The sequence below is a fragment of the Gavia stellata genome, chromosome 14 (assembly GCF_030936135.1).
Source record: "Gavia stellata isolate bGavSte3 chromosome 14, bGavSte3.hap2, whole genome shotgun sequence".
NCBI classification, from domain to species: Eukaryota; Metazoa; Chordata; class Aves; order Gaviiformes; family Gaviidae; genus Gavia; species Gavia stellata.
This window is the reverse complement of record NC_082607.1, coordinates 3,389,010-3,409,587: the sequence shown is the minus strand read 5'-3', so window position 1 is coordinate 3,409,587 and position 20,578 is coordinate 3,389,010. Positions and strand designations below refer to the sequence as shown.

The window sequence follows — 20,578 nt, the reverse complement described above, 5'->3', positions numbered from 1 at the left end:
AAGATTCACAGGTTTTAGGTTTTTAGATTCCTAGCATAGACTTGATTTGTCTCTGCTTACAAGGGAAGTCATTGGTCTGATAATGGCAACGAGAGATTTTGGCACAGTTAATTAATACAAACTCTTTTGACTAATTCTGCAATCAGCGATGCAAGTGAAATTGAAGGGAGTTAAAAAGGGGAAGAGGCTTAAAAAGATTGTAAAAGATTTTTATTGTGGAAAATTGGTAACTTTTATTATAATAGAAACTAATGGAAAGAAATGTATAAGAAAAGAACTGTAATAGAAAATAGTAATTTGAAATATTTATTAGGTAATCAGACTACAGTGTTTCTTCATGCTTTTCCTATCCAGAATATGGAAAGTATCTGAAATTTTTAAAAAAATATTTTCCAGGTACCTTGTTCTAGAGCAGATGTCTTCAACAGCAGACAACTCGCTATGGTGGAAAAGAGAATGCTGATGAAATTTTTGACATTTTGTTTGGACTATGAACAACACCCTGATGAATACCAAGGTAGTGTTTCATTGAACAGTGTACACTCTTTTCATATGAGTTCATTCAGTTATGCACAATTTTGATAGCTCTCCTGTGTTTTCACACAATTTATTTTTATGGATTCATTTTCAAAGTATGCTTTGACCTTTTCTTGACCTTTTCACTTCAGTGTTAAATTCTTCTACTTAAGCACTTGCTCTTCTAGTTCCCACGCCATTTATTATTTACATTTTTCTTTAACAGCAAAATTATATATTACAGCAAGGTTGCAAAATGGTTTTTGTCATTTTTAGGTGTTTCCTCCCCCCACCCAGGGATTTTTTAATATGGTGTGATGTACCTGATTTTTCTTTTCCCTTTTTTTGGATACTCTGTAAATCTTCACAATATGTTGCCACAAAATCAGAAATTGAGAAAATGGAATTTTTTAACTTTGAAAGTAAATGTAATTTACTTTCATGTGATTTTAGTTGCAGAGGGCAAGTTCAAAGTGCCTTTATCAACTGATGGCTTATGTAGATGAGAGAAAATCTGAATGGATTTAAGCCATAATGTGCAAAGAATAATGAGTATCAGGTCAAAGAGGAAAATTGGCTAACAGAAGGAAGGTGATGGAAACCCACTCTCTGCTTTGGGTTTATGCACCTCAGGGTACAAAGAATGAAGTGATGTTCTCAGTTCTTGGAGTCTAAAAGTAAACTAAGGCAAAAAAAAGAAAAACCTGTCAAAAAGAAATAATGAGGAAAGAGGAGTAGTTAAACTGCTGATGTATGTTTCAAACTGAAGCATATCAGTGCTTTTGTAGTTTGACAGTAGCTTAGCTAGGCAGGATTTTTGGAAGAATCTGGTGTTAAAAAGAAACAATTGTTAATATAGTGGTATTGCTTTGATTACTTGAACAAGACCCTTAGATTAGGTACAAACATTAGAGAAAATTATTTTAAACATAAGCAAGAGAGAATTAGTCAACACTGAAAATAATGTGATAAGATTAGGAGAAAGAGAGGCAGAGATGAACTCCAGAAAATACTGAAGGGGGAAAAGCTCATTAGACTGAAGTGGTTTATAGATTATAGGTAATTTCAGGTTTGCTGCTGATGGAAGAAATGAAGGTGCTCAGAGTGAGAATATAGGTGGTATTTAGAAAATTTGCTAAGTAAAAAAAGGAGGCACCACATCAATTTGAAATGAATTAATTGATTCATGTACCTAAATGACATTAGATTTATTTTACTTCCAGAGGTAGTTAAACAGATTTTCTTCCTACATTTTAAAAGAGCCTGGGAAGTAATTGGGAATATTTTGAGTCAGATTAGTCTAATGTAAAGAGTTTAGAAATTTAAAATTGCTCTTGATGAGATGATTACATTCGTGGGAAGGCAGACTTTTAATAGGGAGAGTTCATGATAGTGAAGAATTTTTTTAAAGCTTTTTTCTGTAAAATTTGGAGTTATGTAGAAAGTCTGAAGTGAGGAAAAACTTGAGAATTTTTTTAGAATTATATAAAACCCCTGTCATTTTACGACTTGCTGCATGGCTGTACAAAGGGTGGTAAGATATATTTGTAATAAAACAGTGGTTCAATGTTGAACAGAATATATAACTTGATAAAGCTAGTCTCAGCATTGGTGGAAGTGTTTCTGAACTACCTATGAATTTATCCATGACTAAAATAAGCTTAAGAGCAGATTTCTGAATAGTATGAAAGTATGCTATTGCTTAAATACAGTCTTTTCCTGGAAAAAAAATAATTCATTTAGTTATTAAGATAACTAAAGTTTTTCAGAGGTGTATCAGTGACATGCAACACTTGCATTACACATCTCCTGAAAGACTTGTTTCTTTGAGTTTCAAAATGTGTCAGCAATAGTATTAATTTAAAGGTGAGATACGCTTCCTCATCCCTGTCGTCTTTGTGTCTCATCCATACTTGTTTGTTGCCAGCAAGTCATCAATTTGAAATAAATACTGCGCCTTCTCATCTTTGGATTAAGACACTATGTGAATGGCTTCTCTGCACATAAATATACACTCTAACCGTATCAGTATGGATTCAGCAGTACTCTTCTTGAATGGGTGTCGTTCAGGTATAATATTTTGGGTAATTTACAGGAAACAGCATCCCAAGGCACCTCAATGGATTTTTGTCCACGGTTTCTCACTTTTCTCGCACAATTGACAAATAGGTTTGGATCAAGACTAACATAATGAATAGACGAAGCCATATTTAGAGGTTGCTTTCCAGACTGTTGGAGACTCATACAATGCGTTTGCATTATTGTGAAATATTTTAATGGAGTCATATTTCTGTCTTCTGAGAGAACTCACTTTCTGGGAGTAAATTTTTTAACTTTCATTGACTTGGATTATCCATTTTCAGCAATATATCTGTTGAAAAACTTGATTGCTTTTGTTTATTTAAATACAAAAGTACTTGTTTAAGTTGAAGCATATGAGAAAACACAAATGTTATACTATATCCTTTACCTAAATTTACTTTTTCCCCAGACTATGAGAACAGTACATTTGCTCAGTTCTTAAGAACACGGAAGTTAACACCCAGCTTGCAGCACTTCATTCTTCACTCTATTGCAATGGTTTCAGAGACTGATTGCAGCACTGTTGAAGGTCTTCAGGCAACAAAAAAATTTCTTCAGTGCCTTGGCCGCTATGGCAATACACCATTTTTGTTTCCTCTGTATGGTCAAGGAGAGATCCCACAGTGCTTCTGCAGGTAAGCTTCACTTTTCTTGTACATATCTTCCAAAAAGGAAATCCTTGGTAACCTAATGCTAATAGATATCACTCAGTAGGAATCATCCTGTTAACAATTTCACATTGGTTTTATTTGCTTTATGTTTTCAGTGGCTATGAAATTACCACACCACCCCCCCACCCCCCGCAAAAAAAAAAAAGGGAAGAAAAAGCAAAAAACCTTGGAAATTATGCTACTCTAATACTTTGAAACAATTTTCATTGTATTACAAATGCAACTTGTAATAGCTGGCTGTTGTGGTGGCTGCCTATGGTAATAAGGACTAGGAAATGAGAAAGAGATCATTTAACTCATACGTAGCTGTCCCTTTTTAAAATTGAGAGAGGAGACTTGGAGCGATGTCTGTCCAAAAGGATGACAGTGCATTTTGATAGGTTGAGAAAATTTGTGGTTTAGTCTTCCTGAAGTTACAGGAAGATAGTTGTTTTCAATTTGTGTTACTAATTAATGGTGAGAGTGCATCTGCTATTCACAGGTAGATATTTAATCATGAACTGTATTTTTCTGAAAGAAGCAAAATTGTGCCACATGTCCAGTTTATTATTAAATTAAAAAAAAAATGTAATTTTTTCACCTTTGTTACATAACAGACTTATACAAACAGGGCAACTGATGTGAAATCATGTCCTTATTCTCTTGGCATCATTTTGTATATGTGTATAGACCACAAGCTTCCACCTATGACTTGAGCAGCAGAAAAGATATCGTGAAGCCCTGTTACACTGAGCCGTATTACAAGACTGCAGTTTTACATTCTAACATCTTTAACAGCAGCCATATGTTTTCCACTACTTAAGCCCTAGAAAGTAATTAAAACAAAAAACTCTATTGATTCCAGGATAAAACAACATCCACTTCAACCCCTTTACTTGAACTGTGGGCAATGATAATGTAGTCTTTAGCGTGACTCCTGAGGTGTGCTAGGGATCGTAGTTCCAGCAGAGGAGCTGTTGATGGATGCTTCTGGGGACCATCAAGAATACATGTGCAGAGGGTGGGCGGTTTTAATTTTCAGTTGTTTCCAACAGTTCAACTGGCTTTTAAAAGGCTGAGGGGTTTTTTTAATCTTTTCTTTTGCTGGCAAGCAGCCTTTCCATCTGCTCTATGTGGGTTTTTAATGTAGTAACCTGTAGGTCTGAAGTAAACATTAGCTCTATTTAAAAAAAGCAGTATTGCATGGTGAGGCCATTTTGTTGTCTCAGTGATATGTTTGTATATCATTCGTTTAAATATCAGTGCAAAGTCTTACCTCCTTTGTTCTTTGTTGCTGGACAAGTTCTGCTTTTCCCATGTGTGCTACTATTAAGAAATTCTGGTTTACAGCATGCTGTTGGACATTATCTTCCTGTCTTGTCTGTATGATAGATTCTGGTTTTCTTCTCTATAACAGGACTTAAATTACTGCTAGAAGAATGGCCTTAGCAGCTTGAGCCTATTTGGCAGTATACAGGATGAATGCAATTATATGTTAATAGAAACATTCTGGAATAATTGTTGTAGTTTGTGGAAGGTATCTATGAAGTAGCTGGTTGGCACCGGCAGCTGGCCGTATTGTGGAAGGTCTTATTTGGCCTTAGCAACTAATGAAGGCCATGTGGAATTGTCCTACATGATGTATATATGTAGATTACCTAATGTTTCCATTAGTTCATTAGACAACTAGGCATTGTTCTGTACTATATTGAATAGAAAAGTTATTTGGTAACATCTTTTGTCAATAGCCTTTCACCTGTACCTTAAACTTTGTTTGAAGATTTAAAAAAAAATGTGGACCTACGCAGTTAGGTGCTAGGACAGACAATTTGTGAACAAGAATTGTTTTTAGGTAAGTACTCTGGACGCAGTCATGCGATAGAACTTGTGTTCGTAGATTTTATGGATGTATTTCTGTCTTTGTAGGACTTCATGTGGGACCAGTTATCTGTACGTGACCAACGGATTAATAAATGAAAATATTATCAGAGCCATTATAGTAGCACAAGTTTTGCAGTTAGGCCTTCTTTGGCTTCGAATACCTGGGAAAAGAGTAAATTTAATAATTGAAATTAGAATTTTAGTTCCATTTTTTCCACTGTAGGTGGTTCTTAATATAATTTTTCTTGCATTCTTGAAAGCCCTTTGGTTTTATTTTGTTTAATAGCCAGCACATGCAATTTTCTGATCTGTAACAGCAATATATTTCAAGAGTTAACAATAGTGGTGTCTAGAAGTCTTAGAAATGTTCTTATCAGAAAATCATTCTGTGATCACAGGAATTCTTCAGATGGCCTGAACTTTCTATTTATGTCCATTTGTTGCTGCCTGTTAGGGTTTTTTTGCTAAATTGTAAGTCTTACAATAAGGACAGTATTTTAATAGTTGAAGCAAATTACTCTGTCAAACCGAGAAGTAATTATACTTTTAAAAGGCTTGTATTACAAACATTCTAATACAAAATAAAATCTAAATGTCTTTGGTTTTAAGTGAACAATTAAGGAGGCAATCACAGGTTTTTTTGAGATTAATCACAATTTTTATTTGTGGTCCGCCTTGGGTATTATGTCTTGCTAAAACTGAGCAGTACCTGAAGAATACTGTTCCGACGGTATAGTAAAGTGGTAACGCCACAACCTATACATCATACTCTACAGATTTTATCACCGGGTTATCAGAGTAAGGTGTCACCTGTTCTGTGATTTCTAACCACCGTTCTATATTTTGTTTTAATGTAAACCTCTTAAGCGTTTCTCGCAGCCAGTTACACTGTGTGTTCTCATCAAGGCTACTGTTATAAATGGCATGCATGCATATTTATGTGAATGAGTCAAAGACATTTGTAAGTCACATCCTTGCATTCTAAATGAATTCTGCATAAACAGTAGAACGTTTTATAACTACTGACGACACTTGAGTGAGGAAAAGCGGTGTTAGTTCTTTATTGGTTTAAACAGGTATGGTTTAGGAGAGAAAATTAAACTTCTATATCACTGTAATGTACCTCCCAATATGTCGAGGTACAGATGTGAGATTTCTGTCTCCATAAATTGGATTCCTGGTACAAGGAAGGTCATTGGAATCCTTGTGCTATTCCAAGCTGACAAGCAGCAAAACTTTACTGGCCCTTATAACAACTTCCTTTGGTTCAAACTTCTTGGTATGAAACTGTTACGTCTCTTCCTTTCTAATGAAGTAGTAGTAGTAGTATGCTTAGTAAAAATAAGTATAGTAATATCTCACTCTTGAGGAAAATCAAAGCAAGTCTTTACATTTGATATGGTAAACATAAGATGCCAAAACTTCAATATGTAAGGCAGCTAGGGAGATCAATAATTGCAGCTTGCTGTTAACATGTTTGTTGCAAACCTGTAATGCAGCTTTCATTTTCTTGAAGAAAACATCACTAAAGAAAAACAATAATTGGGCATCATTGTAAACTGTAGAGTCTCAGTGATACAACATTTAGAATATTTACTGTGATTTTGATGGTTTTTTCCGTTTTTAGAAAACATTAGGAAATACCCCAAATATTTTCTGATGTAGGAGGTTAATGTTAAAAATGTCAGCTTCCAAATTTTCCTTTGTAACTGGGAAAAAAAAGATATTTGACTTAAAAATCTGAAATAGTTGTCAAATATGAGGACATACTTGCTTTTGCATGTTGTACAAAATTCCTCTTTTGTAACTTGAATCTCCTTTCTTTCCTCCCAGTTTTTCAGAAGCAAAAACTTGGAGGTTTTTATGGTTTTGAGGAGTGTTTGGAAATGCTGTTTTACAAATATTGTTTCATATAGTTCACTTCTACAGTTCCCCCCAATGAAATATGACTCTTATTTTCAGTTTTCCTTTGAGAGGAAGTCTTTCTGGAAGCTTTCGGTTGTGATTCTCTTCACCCATGACCAGTGTTGTTTAATGAATGACAGCTGAGACGTTAGTTGTAGCTTGTGGCCTCACTTCTGTGATTTTTCTCAGTGCTTGCTTAGTGAACACACTGAATTTTTGGGGAGACTCTGCATAGTTTCTTTTAAGTTTGGTTTCAGGTTCTTTTTTCTGGACTCTTGCAAATGCAAACATCCAAATGGAAACAAGACTTTGAGAAGTAGTAGTGCGCTTTTTCCCATTTGAAGTTTTAGAGGGAATTGGAGACTGTATACCGTCTGTCATCACATAACGGTTCTAGGGGATGACACATCGTGTCTTTTTTCTCTTTGTTAAGAGTCATCCAAGAATTGACAGATGTGGTCATGGTAATAGTCTCTGAGGTGGTAGAATGTCTTTGGCTGCTTTGCCATAGGAATTAGTGATTCACTGACTTTTATGGGTAGTCAGTTAATGACTTGCATTTCCTATAAATAGGCTTTGAACTTCTACATTGTGTATGTATTTGGTGGGCAATGTAACCTTTTTTTAGTAGTTGTTACAGATTCTAGCTGAAATTAGTCAATTTTGTGTCAGTGCCAGTGACAGTAGTAATTTTGTGATGGAGGAAAGATCTGATTAAGACAGTTCATCTCTTTCAATCCCTATATTTACAAGAAGATTAAGAGTCCAGGCTGAGATATGATGGATAGTGTGATTGATTTGGAAGGTTCCTGTATATATTTCAAAAATGAATAATCAGTTTTCACCCTTACATTTGAGCTATTATCTGCTACAACGTCGAAGCTTCTGAGGTAGTCTCAGGTACTTTAGCATTTCCAATTATGTACCTGTTACAATCTCTAGGAAGGTTTTAGTGTTCTGAAATCAAGACTGGACTTTAGGAAACCTGACTAATAACCACTTAGAATTGATGTATTAAAAATTTAGTGCAACATCTTTTTCATTTGAAACTATACATGAGTATCATGTCTCTACATGTAAGCAAAATGCATAACTTTTCTGTATGTTAATTGTATGATTTAGCATATTAATGGGAAATTCAAACAATGTTAATTCCTTGTGACGATGAGATGTGACAGATCTGAGTCTTAGCACGTCTGCAATTCTGTGCAAGTGTGAAAGAGTCTCAGGTGATTTAAAAAACGTAGGCTGTATCTGAGAGATTAGTTCAGTCCTACATTTCAAAACACATAATTTTCATATTTATATATCTCTTATCACTTAAGATTATTCCATTTCTTTGGACCTGAAAATTGATTTTGAAATTACTGACAACTTGTCAGTATTACTTGGTCTTTATTAAAATACTGAATGGTAAAAGTAGCTGCAATGCTGCTTTCTTCTTAATTGTTTTCACTAGCATTTCAGTGAAATAATAAAACTTTTGGTGTAGTTTGGCTTTTAAAGACAAACTTGATATATTTCTCTTCACTTTGTTGGCAGATGAATGCAAAATGGGCAAGCGTAGTTAGCATGATTGTTTATAGGATCAGCTGTTTGTTTTTCCTCTAAGGAGAAACTCTTTCTTGGGATAAACATCAGGGACGTGAGATAATCCATCATTCTGAGACCTGTTCACTAGTGATGGATGGATAGATTGGTAAAGTAACTCAATAATCTTCATTTTTTTTCAGGTTATTCACAGATCAGTGAGCATTGTTGTTAATAAAGCTATGGAATGCTTTTGTGTCCTTGCCTACATTATTTCTCAGAATTTGACAGGAAAAGACTTTTAATTTGGAAATAACCTTTGTTGCGAAATGCATTCTGAGTGTATGAAACTCTGAAAATACCTTCCCGTTTTAGATTTTCTCTTTCTTCTCAGTGAGATGTTTGTCAGTTCTTTGTTTAAAAAATTATTTACAAATATGAGAGCTTTTCTGCTCCTTATTTCACTGACTAGAAATACAGTGTTCTTTGGAAGTTTATACCTCGTGAAGGCCTTCAACCATTAGAATATATCGCATGGGATGCTCTGAATCATACAAATGTTGTCAAAGTATATTGATTTCAGATCCTTAACTAGGCATGGAAAAGTTTTCAGTCAAGACATTGCATTATAGGGGTTAGAATATACCCTGTGGTATAGGAAGAGTAAATGTAACATTGCATATTAAAAAAGGCTGAAAATAACTTACATTGTCCTACTCTCATTCTTGATCACTCTTGCTTCATTTTACAAACATACTTGGAACTTAAAAGCACAAAATACAAATGCTATAATGAGATGATATTTCAGTCATTATTTGCTTTAATAATTAAGACAATGATAATAATATGAAGGAAGTATATCTAATACATTATTTAGTATTATCTCTTAATAGTCTCTTAACAAGTAAATTACTCTCTGCTTGTGTGGGGATGTGCAGATTCTGGCTTATATATTCTTCCTGAGAATTACGACTCGGACATACGGATATATCACAGCATTATCAGAAGATCTATGGAAATGGCATGAATGTTTATTATTGGAGCAAATCTGGGATGTAAATGCAAATGTAATTTAGCAGAGTCCTTTTTCGTTGAACTAGAAGACAGAGAAAGACAGCTTCCAAAACATTACTGAATTAGTAAAATAGCCCTTGAATTTCATTGAGAGTTAAGATAACTCGAATTCTTATGGCTTTTCTGGAGGCAGAGAACACAAAAATGGATTTTATAGATGAGCCAATGCTTAGTGACTGGTTTCTAGTCACTCGTTTTTGTGTCTCTGCCCTATGGTCCTGATCTCCCAAGCTCCTCTTTGAGGGCAGAACGATTGTATAATTGCAGCTAAATGACCTTGTGCGAGGAACAGCTTCTTCTCTTACAAGGTCGATAGAACTTAGAGCCAGGGGGGTCTCATACTTCCACCTTCCATAGAGATTAGTGTTCAGAGCGCGTTTGTAGTTAACTACCATCGCAGTAGTACAGAAACCACTGAACTTTTTTTTCCTTTTTTCTTTTTTTTTCCCCCCTCCTGCTGCGTAGTAATTTCTTACAATTTCCCCAATGCTTTAGCCATAATTTCTATGACACTTGCTAGTTAGAGTTGAATATGTTGCCTGATGGAACCTCACCTTACTTCCATGTAAATCATCTGTTTCTTGAGTTAAGCATCCCAGAGAATGATTCTTAACCTGGAGTCACTAAAAAGTAGTGTTAATTGCAATATCCTTGAAAAAAGTTTATATAATTCTTCCATTTAATAAGCCAGTATTAAGCAACTTTTCTTTCAAATTCTGGTAAACCCTTTTTAAGCAGCTATGCTAGTACAGCTACAATATGGTTAAAATGTGGTGTTTATGCTCTAGTTCATTTCCAGTCTTTGCCCAAAACTCAGTTGAGGTACACCATGCAACTTAAGCGCAAGTTAATTTTCTAGCAGCTTTGCTTTGAGGTCTGTTTTTAGATAATTTTGTAAAGCGAAATGCAAACGTACTGAGTAAATTTGTTGAACAAACTGTTTAGGGTTAACAATGTTGTTATTTTAAGAAACAGTGCTTTTTACATTGTGGTTATGACCGTTCACAGTCTTGACAAAACTTCATGGTTCTGGAACTACTTATTTTAGACCTAGTCTCAAATTTTTTACCTCAAATTTTGAATTTTTGCTGAGAAAACAGTGCAGATTTGGCCATTCAGATATCATGAACAATAAATATTAATCCTTGCCAGACTCTGATGAAATAGACTTAAATTATCCCTGTTTTGTAATTAAGGAAAAAAGTGCACAAGAGGGTGTAATGCATCTTGGGGTAAGTGATAAGTAAGTGTATTACTCAGATTCTTGAGTTTTATACTCTGAACAAAATCAAGTACACCAGTTTTTATCTTGTTACCTATTTTACTGTCAAATACTGTATGCTGTACTAGAATTCTTCACAGTATGTGAATGTATATTTCTATATATAGCAGTCTAAATACCACACAGTAAGAAGGAGCAGTTTCTTAGTGTCAAAATGAAATTTGTTTTTTAAATCCCTAGAAAAAAATATGAAATACGAAATTTTCTATAAAATTACATTTGACTGGGCTACTTTTTTTTTTTCCCAACGCCTCTCTCAGCTGTGGCATTTCCTCCCTGAACTGTCACTATTCCAGCCTGCTGTGTCTTTCTCCATGAAAAGAGTTTGCTGAAAGTGAAATGAGCAGAAGTCCTCATTCTTTTCCCCCTGCCCAGTGTTTTGATTGGGAGCTTTGCCATTACCGCAACTCTTTCTGTAGCATTTCCCAGTCACAGTGCTTCTGTTTTGGCAGTCACATTCCTCTGTTTCACCATGCTAGGACAGAAGTGAAGATCTGGTGAAAGGAATCATCTTGCGATATGAGTACAGGCATAAAAATTGTGGTTCCTGAAAATACTCTTTGGAACTTAACTAACTTCCACTTGATAACTTTGCAGGAACTTTCTGACAGTTTTATAACTGTCACTTTGCTAATTGGATTTAGAAACCAGGCTGCTTCTATAACCTTTCAGGATCTTTTTTAAATTTCACAGGAATGCCGAACACGGTCTCCAGGAAAAAGTCAAAATATTTGACTCTTCATTTGCTTGCTTAAGCATTTAGTGTCACGTATTATCCCTTCTGATAGCTCTCCAAATGCCAGGACAGTTCTGTTTGACATTGATTATTATCTTCATTAGTTCTTTGGTGCCTTTTTTTTGTTGTGGGGTTTTGGGTTTTTTTCCCTTCATCTGGATGGGTGCACATACTGAGCTTTGACTTTTTTATGGGAACTGTGTGTTGGGAAAAGTAACTATTTATTTTTGTAACTGTAGACATTTTATTTATTTGATTTGTCCGTATTCTACTTTTTAATGTTTTTAGACCATACAACAATATTGTAGGGAAGTGCTGAAGTTCTAGGGACCTGAAAGGAAGTGCAGAATTTAACATAAGAACCAGGTCATAGCTTGCTCTGTGTGTAAAAATAAATTGAAAGAGGACAATTCATTAATTCAGCACTTGGCATGTTTTTCTTTGATCTTTCTCCAAAGCTTGCTGTGCTGTACATGCAGTATTCATCTTTAAGGAGAGAAGCAAATAGTTTTTGGTATGGAAGACTGTACAGTTGGGGAGAAAAATATTCAATTTTTTAATTAATCTCTCCATGCATTTTAGAAAGTAGAAGACAGACTACATACTAGAAACAAAACCTACTTTTTTGGTATGGAACTGTGTGATATGGTTTTCCAATTCTTCTGTGTAGTTTCAGAATGAGCTAAGGGTAAGTCTGTAATTTAAGGGTGTTTATGGTATCTCTGTGTTGAAAATCAAGATGTCAGATGGAGAGACATTCTATTTTTGTTCAATTAATATCGGAGAGCATTACATCAAAGCAGTAAACTCCTCTTGTATCAACAGATGCAGCAACCCTGAAGCCTATTTTCTCTCTTGTTACATTAGTGTTTAATTAAAGAAAACAACTAGTTGGAGGCAGTTACTTTCTGTGAAATGCAATGAAGATTTATTTTGTAAGTGACCTTCACTGTATTAGCTGAATCAGTAATCAGTAAAATTAATAGAATAATCAAATTATATACAAACTCATAAATCATCACGAATATGCTGTCAAAAATTCAGCTCTTAATATGTCCTATTGTTTCACAGCTGTATTAAAAATTACAACTGCTGATTCCTGCCTTGATGGGAACTGAAATGGCATTTAAAGGCTGTGTATGATGGAGGGCTACCAGACCAAAAATTTTCACAACTGTTAATTTAGCTGTAATATGATTTGATGTCACCAGGGCAAAGTTGAAGTTGAGTACAGTGTTGTTGCTATCTTTCAGCAAAACTTGAATTATTGGTGTAGGCAGTCGCCAGTTAATTAGAGTAATATCAGTTTAAATGTCTGTCATTTAGGGTTAATGGTATCAAAGAGTTGCCTTGTACTTGAAGTACAGTCAAATCATCTTGAATAGCCTATTGTATGAAAGTAGTGCTAGCACAAGGATTTGACTTTGCCATAAATGATTGGGATGCCATTTAATTTAATATTTCAATTTCTGCATTTAAATAATTTTGGCAAGTTCTTCCTTAATCGTGTCGTTTTTCAGGCTAGGCTGTTTTAATAGGTATTTTGGCTCTTTGTAATTGTTTAACACAACACAATCAAAATTCCTTTCCATTTTCATTTAAAAAGAGAAGTTTTCCGCTGGCCTACTATGAAAACAGGTCATGCCCTCCTCCACTGGATAGCAGGCTACTCCTGAAAATAAGTAATTCACATTTTTGCGCAGCCAAGCAGCAAAGTTCTTTCAAAGCACGCTAGAAAAATAAAGTGTGTGTATCAAAAAGCCCTTGACTGTGGCTGAAGTCAAGGAAAAAATATAATTTATAGTTTTTAACAAAGGAATCCTAGTTCTAGTGAAGTTAATAGTGCTATTCTTATATACAACATATGAAATAAATTCATCTGAGTTGGTTTGAAAGATGCTAATACGTGCTTTGTCAGGCAAGAAGCCATTGATTGCAGCATTAGAGATAATAAGCCCGTAGCTCAAGGCTCTATAATAATTCTTCAGTGGATGCTTAACCTTTGTGTCATCTTCAACAATCTCCAGACAACCAAGGTTGGGATTCAACATGGTGTATATTTGCCCTGCTTTTGCATGGGTCGAAGAGGTATTTCTAGGGAACTCATCCTGATTCAGCCAGTAGTAAGTGATGTTGCTGACATTCCCTTAGACTGCTACCTTTTGGAGTACAACTCGGAAGAGATGGGAGTTGGTAACACACTTCAGCCGTTTGCCGTGCTGCATCATTCATGCAGTTTAAAAGGTATTGCGGTACTGTCTTTGAACTATCCAATACGACTTTTGAATGCCAATATGGATTCCGTTTTAGGAAGTCAGGTTTGCAAAATGAAAGTTTTCTTTTCAAGTTCATCATCTATGAACAGATACCTAAAGCTCTTCAACTTCAAAATAAAATTTAAAAAAACCCTCTTAGTAAACCAGGAAGATCCTGCTATCATCCCAGAAATCTGGGACAATTATGTTCCACCAAACCAGCCTGCCTTTCTCATATTGATTGTTTGCTTTGGCTAGTCTGATGCCCAGCTAATGCTAGGCGGGTATTAGAAATGTAGTCACACTAATCTGTTAAATTGCAGTGTAAACTTTACCAAAAGCTAAATAGAATTGCACCTTCTTATTTAAAATACAATACCTAGGCAGACTCTGTTAATGAAATGGCAGGTGTCATTCCTAATTCTTATGCCTTCCCAGTTTCAGCTCTCTCCTTCCATCTGTGAGCTGAACATCAAATGGCTGGGTCGCACCAAAGCTCAGCTGAGTAACAGGAACTCAGAAAACTCACAGTGTCCTTCTCTGGCATGGTAAAATGGAACAGTGTGTTGCTCTATTGAATGTGCTGCAGGCTGTTTTGTGATTTACTCATACGAGGCTATTTACTTTTGAATAATAGGGATCACAAGAAGAACATAGATGTGTTTAACTTGTAGGACAAAGGACGAATTGTCAAATGTCACTTGATAGCATTTGACAGTTGTCTCTGATCGAGCGGTTCTCCCTGAGAGAAGGGTATGCAGTTTATGTCAGTATGCAAATTCTTTGTTCGTTCTTTCTCTTCAGCATGCATGAGAAGAGGTCAGTGATAGCTGATTGATCTGAATGAACCACTAGAGATTCTTAAATAAGTAAATAAATAAAAAAAATACATTAAAGATTCCCAAGATAGATCAGACATTGCAAACAGTCCAAACCTGAAATTGTATTGTAAGGGATCAGACACATCTCCCCTATCTTTTTTCTTTACCTTTTTCCACTAAGTAATTTCCATGCTGACTAGAAATTTTAAAGAGAAAAATTATTTCTTTTTTAACATAAATTGAAAAATATTTTTAAAAATGTTCTTACTGGTTTACTTTTTGTCACACCAAGTTCTAGAGACATTCATCCTCTGCATTTTGTATTATTCTTATAAGAATGCCCCTGAAATAATGCACTGTAAACAAAAAACTGACTGAATTTACCTCAGTTCACAGCTAATCATGAAGCTTTGTCCTTGAGACTCTCTAACATATGTCCTGTTTCTGTAAGATCATGAATTTCTCTGCATTATAGTGCTCTCACAGAAAGCTCTTTTAAAATATATAGCAAAAAGAATATTGGTTGTTTATATTTGCTTGACAGGATTTTGAAGAATGTGGGCTTATATTAAAATCTTCCAGGAGCTAGAATTAAAAAATATGTTAAAACTAATGATATCACCATCGTTTCAATGTTGGGTCCAGTAAAAATTCTAGGCATCACTAGCAGAAACTAAACTTTCAGTTTTTGTGAATTAATTTACCTTGTGTCGCATTGAATCAACAGAAAGGTAATCCCCAGCTATTAAGCCTGGCTTTTGGCAGGTGTAGGAAGTTAGAATGCAGGGATTAACCTGGGATCGTGTTTATCACCAGCCAAACTGAACTTGTACTGTGCAGCTTTATGGGAGAGCAGTTTCAGGCTTTGTGCATAGGACAGATTCATCCAGTGAAGAGTTTTAGTCAGAGATATCTACAAGGGGGTGATAAAACAGCCTGGCTAGTGATAAAATTTTGCAGTGGGCTGACTTCTCATAGAGTCCCTCAAATGTAAATGTCATAATCTAGGTTCTTTAAATTCTGAGTCTCCTTAGAGTTTAAAAACAGACGAGTTGCGATACTGGCTTAATGTTTGGGTAGCATAATTTTCTTTGGTTTAGGTATTGGGTTTTGTTTGTAAGTGGGAAAACTGCTAAACAGCTTAGTATACTTCAGCTTTTGAAAAACTCACCTGTGAAGCTGATTCCTTTCTTCATTTAGGAAATTTTTTATTGTCAGTCCATGCACAAAATATCTTAAGTGACTGTATCATAACATAGGCAGAACCTGGAGGAATCACTATTTGTAAGAGGTCATCTTTAGATTGTAAGAAGTCTTCATTGTGTTGGGGCACTTCTCAGTGCCCTCAAAATTTGAGCTACTTGTAGTTGATGAGGTTCCCATGGTATGTTTTGGAAGAGTAGAGAAGTAACTTATGAATCACACTTAGAATTCTAGTAGGAGGTTGGTATGGTTATCATGTGCTCTTATATTCTTATACTACACCATGTGCAATGTAGCGTGGTCAGAATATCAGTAGGTATTCTATGCATCTTCAGTAAATAGGCGCTTTTCCGTCCTGAATGACTGAAGATGGTAACAGAGAATGAGTGCTCAAGCTAATGTAACAATTTAGAGGACTAAGATAAATGGTAATACAACAAAAAGTTAACAACATATCCTTTACAAAAACTATAGGACATGCTTTATTTTGATTGGGTTTTGATTGTCTGATTCAGAGATTAAGACGTGTCATTAAAAATGTACTACAACGTGTGCTGTACTTTGCCTTGCTTATGACACACACTCACATTGATTACAATTAGTTGCCACAGGAGTAACCTTTATTTTTTCCTAATATGTTTCTAGGATGTGTGCTGTATTTGGTGGTATCTATTGTCTTCGCCACTCTGTGCAGTGCCTTGTAGTGGACAAAGAATCTGGACGGTAAGGCTAATACAAGTAACCTTCTGTTTATATACAAAATACTGATGAAAAATGTGTTAAGTCAATTTAAAAAAAAAAGATTCTTCAAAGATCCTCCTTGGTATTAATAACACATCAACCTTGATTAAAAGTAATTTGTGTATAGGTCCTCCAGAACAAGGAAAGTGGGTCTAGAATATAGAAACTAAATTAATTTCCCTGTGATATTACTACAGCTCCTGATCACCCAAGCTTGGAAGACAAATCATTTCAGCTGCCGGGGGGCTGGTGATGAGTGATGTTAGTTTTCCTTGTGGCCTTACCTACTCTAATTGATTTTCATCAGATGACAACAAAGCCCTCTGTTATTGCATTTTTAAAAATGGAGCTCACCTAAAGACTCATCAGATTAATCTTTGCCGATAATGCATGTCACTCCAAGAGAAAAGACTTTAATGAGTTTTTAGGTAGATTGTTGTCATAAACTATGCTGCCCTCTTATCCTAGGATAAATTCTTTTACAACAATATCAGGCCTGTAGGCAGGTTTAAAGTTGAGCTAAGAAAAATCAACCCATAGTTTTTTCCATAGTGGCATTTTTCACAGCTCTGTAAATTGTCATGGTTTCTGTTGTACACATTCTATCAGTTATTAGTCTAACTGCAGACTTTGGCTCTCTTAAGAGTCTGTTTTCAGATTAGTTTCTGTAATTGAAAAGCTCAAAACATTTTGTAGAAAATTTTGAAAGTTAAGCTAGAAAATATGTAGTAACCTCTTACTAGGAAAATTAGTAGTTAAACGATCGGTGTAATGTGCTTACTTTCCAGTTGCACTGTACATTTGATTCTCTGAGCATGTACTTGTAGCTAGATTTGTCATGACATGGTCAAGTAGCATCTATTTTTCCTGAAATTCTATAAACAACAGATTTTTCTTTCTGCCACTTCCTTGAGGTTCTGAAGTTCATTGCATAGTTTCAGACTTCGAGATGCAAATGTGATAGTATTTCATCATGTGTGTTGTTGTCATAAGTGCATGATTCATATGCAAATGAAAGTGTGCCCCTCATAAACTCTGTAGGTTTTTTTGACAGTAATATTTGAACTTTTACTATTGGGAGCTTTATTTTCCAATAATGTTTAAATAATTAACTTGCTCTTTCAGAGGGACAATGCTCCTAGTTGTTAGCAACTTCCAAACACCACTCTACTGAGATCTTAACTGGTCGGTGGTGCTGGTTGCCCCACTTCCCAGCTGCTTTTGCACATTCTGAAGATCTTTGAAATTAATGCTTTCTTTGTTAAGGTTATATGTATTCTAAAAAAGGTGGAGTGCTGCTTTTCCTTTAACCTGCTTTTATGTTTTGGATCTAGTAAGTTCCTCAGGGTTCCAGGTAGGTTTCAAGTGTCTTTTTTCAGCTATTAGGCTGCTTTAGTTGTTCACTTCAGTCATTTTCACTTAAAACTGAAGGGTAGATTTTTGAGGTGCAGAATTACTGAAATATTTTTCAAAGACTTTACCAGACTTTCATTATTCCAAAAAACATCGGTCTTTTAGTAATGCCATTATCTGATGCTGAGTATGAGGAAGCACAACACATCCGGCTTCCCAAGTCTAGTCACCTGCCTTTTCCTTGGAGCCGCCTGCCTGCTTCTGTTGTCTCTTTAGGTCTGTCGTAGTTTCAAAGCAGGTATTTTACCAAGTAGTGTTTCTACATCAAAATAAGAGTAAACAAAAAAAATACGTATAGAAGAGAAGGGATGTGTCAGACTTCTTTGAGATGATGAAAATAATGCAGCTTAGGTCAAAGTATGTTTTGTTAAGAAGTATTTTCAGCAATGAAGGAAGGATCTTGTAACGTTCTCATTTGTCCCTAATAATTTAAAAAAGTCTCAAACATCCTCTTCACCATAGCAAAAATGAGTGACCACTCATAAACTGAGTTTCTTTGACCCAGGTATGTTTTTATTCAGTTGTTATATTATTTTCTCTTGATTTTTCTTTTCTCTCCCCTGAATGCAATATTGCCTTTACTTGCTAAGTCTTTTCCTTAGAGCGTTGCTTAGCAAGCTAGCCAGTTTGTTGCTAAGATCATCACTATTTCCTTTCCCTTCATGTTATCTTTCCTTACTCTGTATTCCCTCCCTGCACTAGCTCTAATTTCCTCTTGACTTTGGGCTTCAGTGTTTTGCCCAACAAAAACCACCTATCAAATTGTTAATGAGGGTATTTATGAGTTGCTGAGCTTTTGAGTCAACAGGCCATTAATAGGAATTGGTAATAGCCAAATTCATATCTCGTTGTCACTACAGCTGTCTCTGTAGTTTCAGAGACAGCTTACCTTGGTTACAAATAGGTTAAACTCACAACCGTAGAAATCTAGTCAAATTGTGCAGTATTCATTACTATTTTATGAGCATCTTCCGTAGGCTTCCAGACTTCATCAAGACCTTAGTGCAGTTAATTTTTCCACTATTTTTACTCTTCTTGCTGTAGTACATGTAAGGAAAACTTATACTTGCAGCTACAGCCTTGATTTTCTCCTCAATTTTTTGTGTTTAATTTGAAGTCCCTAAATATCACCACAGTTTATTCCAACTCCTTTCTAGACATGGCTAACATACTCTCCAGCACAAGAAGAATAAGAACCATTCAATATTTGGTTCAATTGCTTTTTCACTTTTCTAGTACCCATAACTGTCTATACAAAGAACAGTAGATTTCATCCCCAACTATACAATTATTTTTATCATGTTACTATAGCCCTTTTTATAGTTTATGAAAATAAGATTCAGGGAAGACAGTGTGAAAGTATAGAAACTTTTAGACATACCTATTTTAAGTTTTTGCTAATCCACTTGAAAATTTCTGGTTTTTACATTTTGTATCAGATTAGGTCTGGTGTTTTAATAGGTATGCAGAACATCCTGCATTCTTGATGGAACTCTGATGCTCTGTTAGAAAATAAAAAACACCTCATATTCCTCAGTTTGAGGAAACAGCACACTGAATGTATGCATGATAATTATTTTTCTTTTTGGTGTTTATTTTCTCCATGTTTATTGTAGGTCACTTTTTTGGGTACATATGATAAAATCTAAAGTATTTTAAATTACATGGCTTGCTTTAATAATAATGGTAGGCATTTTATGTTGATCACACTTTACATCTGTTTCCAATTACATAATTCTGTCTCAAAGATGGAGAAGATGTGATAAATGGAAATGTATACATCTGTAATAAAAAGATATAGCAAACACATAGTAATTTACATATCTTTCTTGAAATATTGCATACTGGCTTTGTCAGTGCTGGTAAGTCCATTTCAAGGATGTCGCCCTTAGTCCATTAGTTTGGATAATGAGCCCTATAAAGTACATTTATAACTCGTGGCACTGCAAGGAGATGGATTCTAATTTTCATCCTTTTATCTAGACACATTGAAAGAAGGTCAATGGAGGGTTCTGTATGATTCATTGTCCCAACACATATCAGATGACAGAGACCTGATAATGTCAGTGCATAAGTGTTTTCCATATTTGGAAGCAGTACTTGAAAGAAATTTTCTCAGCATCATCCTTTGAAGTAAAGTGGAGACGGAAATTAAAAGCGCTATCTCTTTTTCTGTTTAAAATCTTATCAAACATATGACCTGATAGCTATTCCTGAACAAAGGAGAGGAAACAAGACTTAGCAGGAAAAGAAAAAGTGTGTAGTTGCTTTTGCTGGCTTTGAGTGATGCAACATGACATTTAATCAACCTTTCCCCTTGGATAATGTTTAGGGGGGTGGCAGGGGAAATTGTTTCATAAACAATAAGAAAGGTTATAATTAGAGATGAACTGTAGCAGCTTGACTTCCTTGTTTATTTGCAGTATTCAAATGAGTGCTTGAGAATGAAATGAGTTAGGTTAACATTAAGAAAAAACTTCTTGAAGTTG

General features: G+C 35.2%; 1 protein-coding gene across 1 annotated transcript in view; it reads left to right on the top strand.

Moving 5' to 3' along the window:
- Window positions 1-20,578, top strand: part of CHM (CHM Rab escort protein) — a 69,415-nt gene that overhangs the window by 30,325 nt on the left and 18,512 nt on the right. The window contains exons 8-10 of the mRNA XM_059824563.1: window positions 397-517; window positions 3,008-3,233; window positions 16,581-16,658. Coding sequence (XP_059680546.1) covers window positions 397-517; window positions 3,008-3,233; window positions 16,581-16,658 — 425 coding nt within the window. The remainder of the gene's footprint in view (window positions 1-396; window positions 518-3,007; window positions 3,234-16,580; window positions 16,659-20,578) is intronic.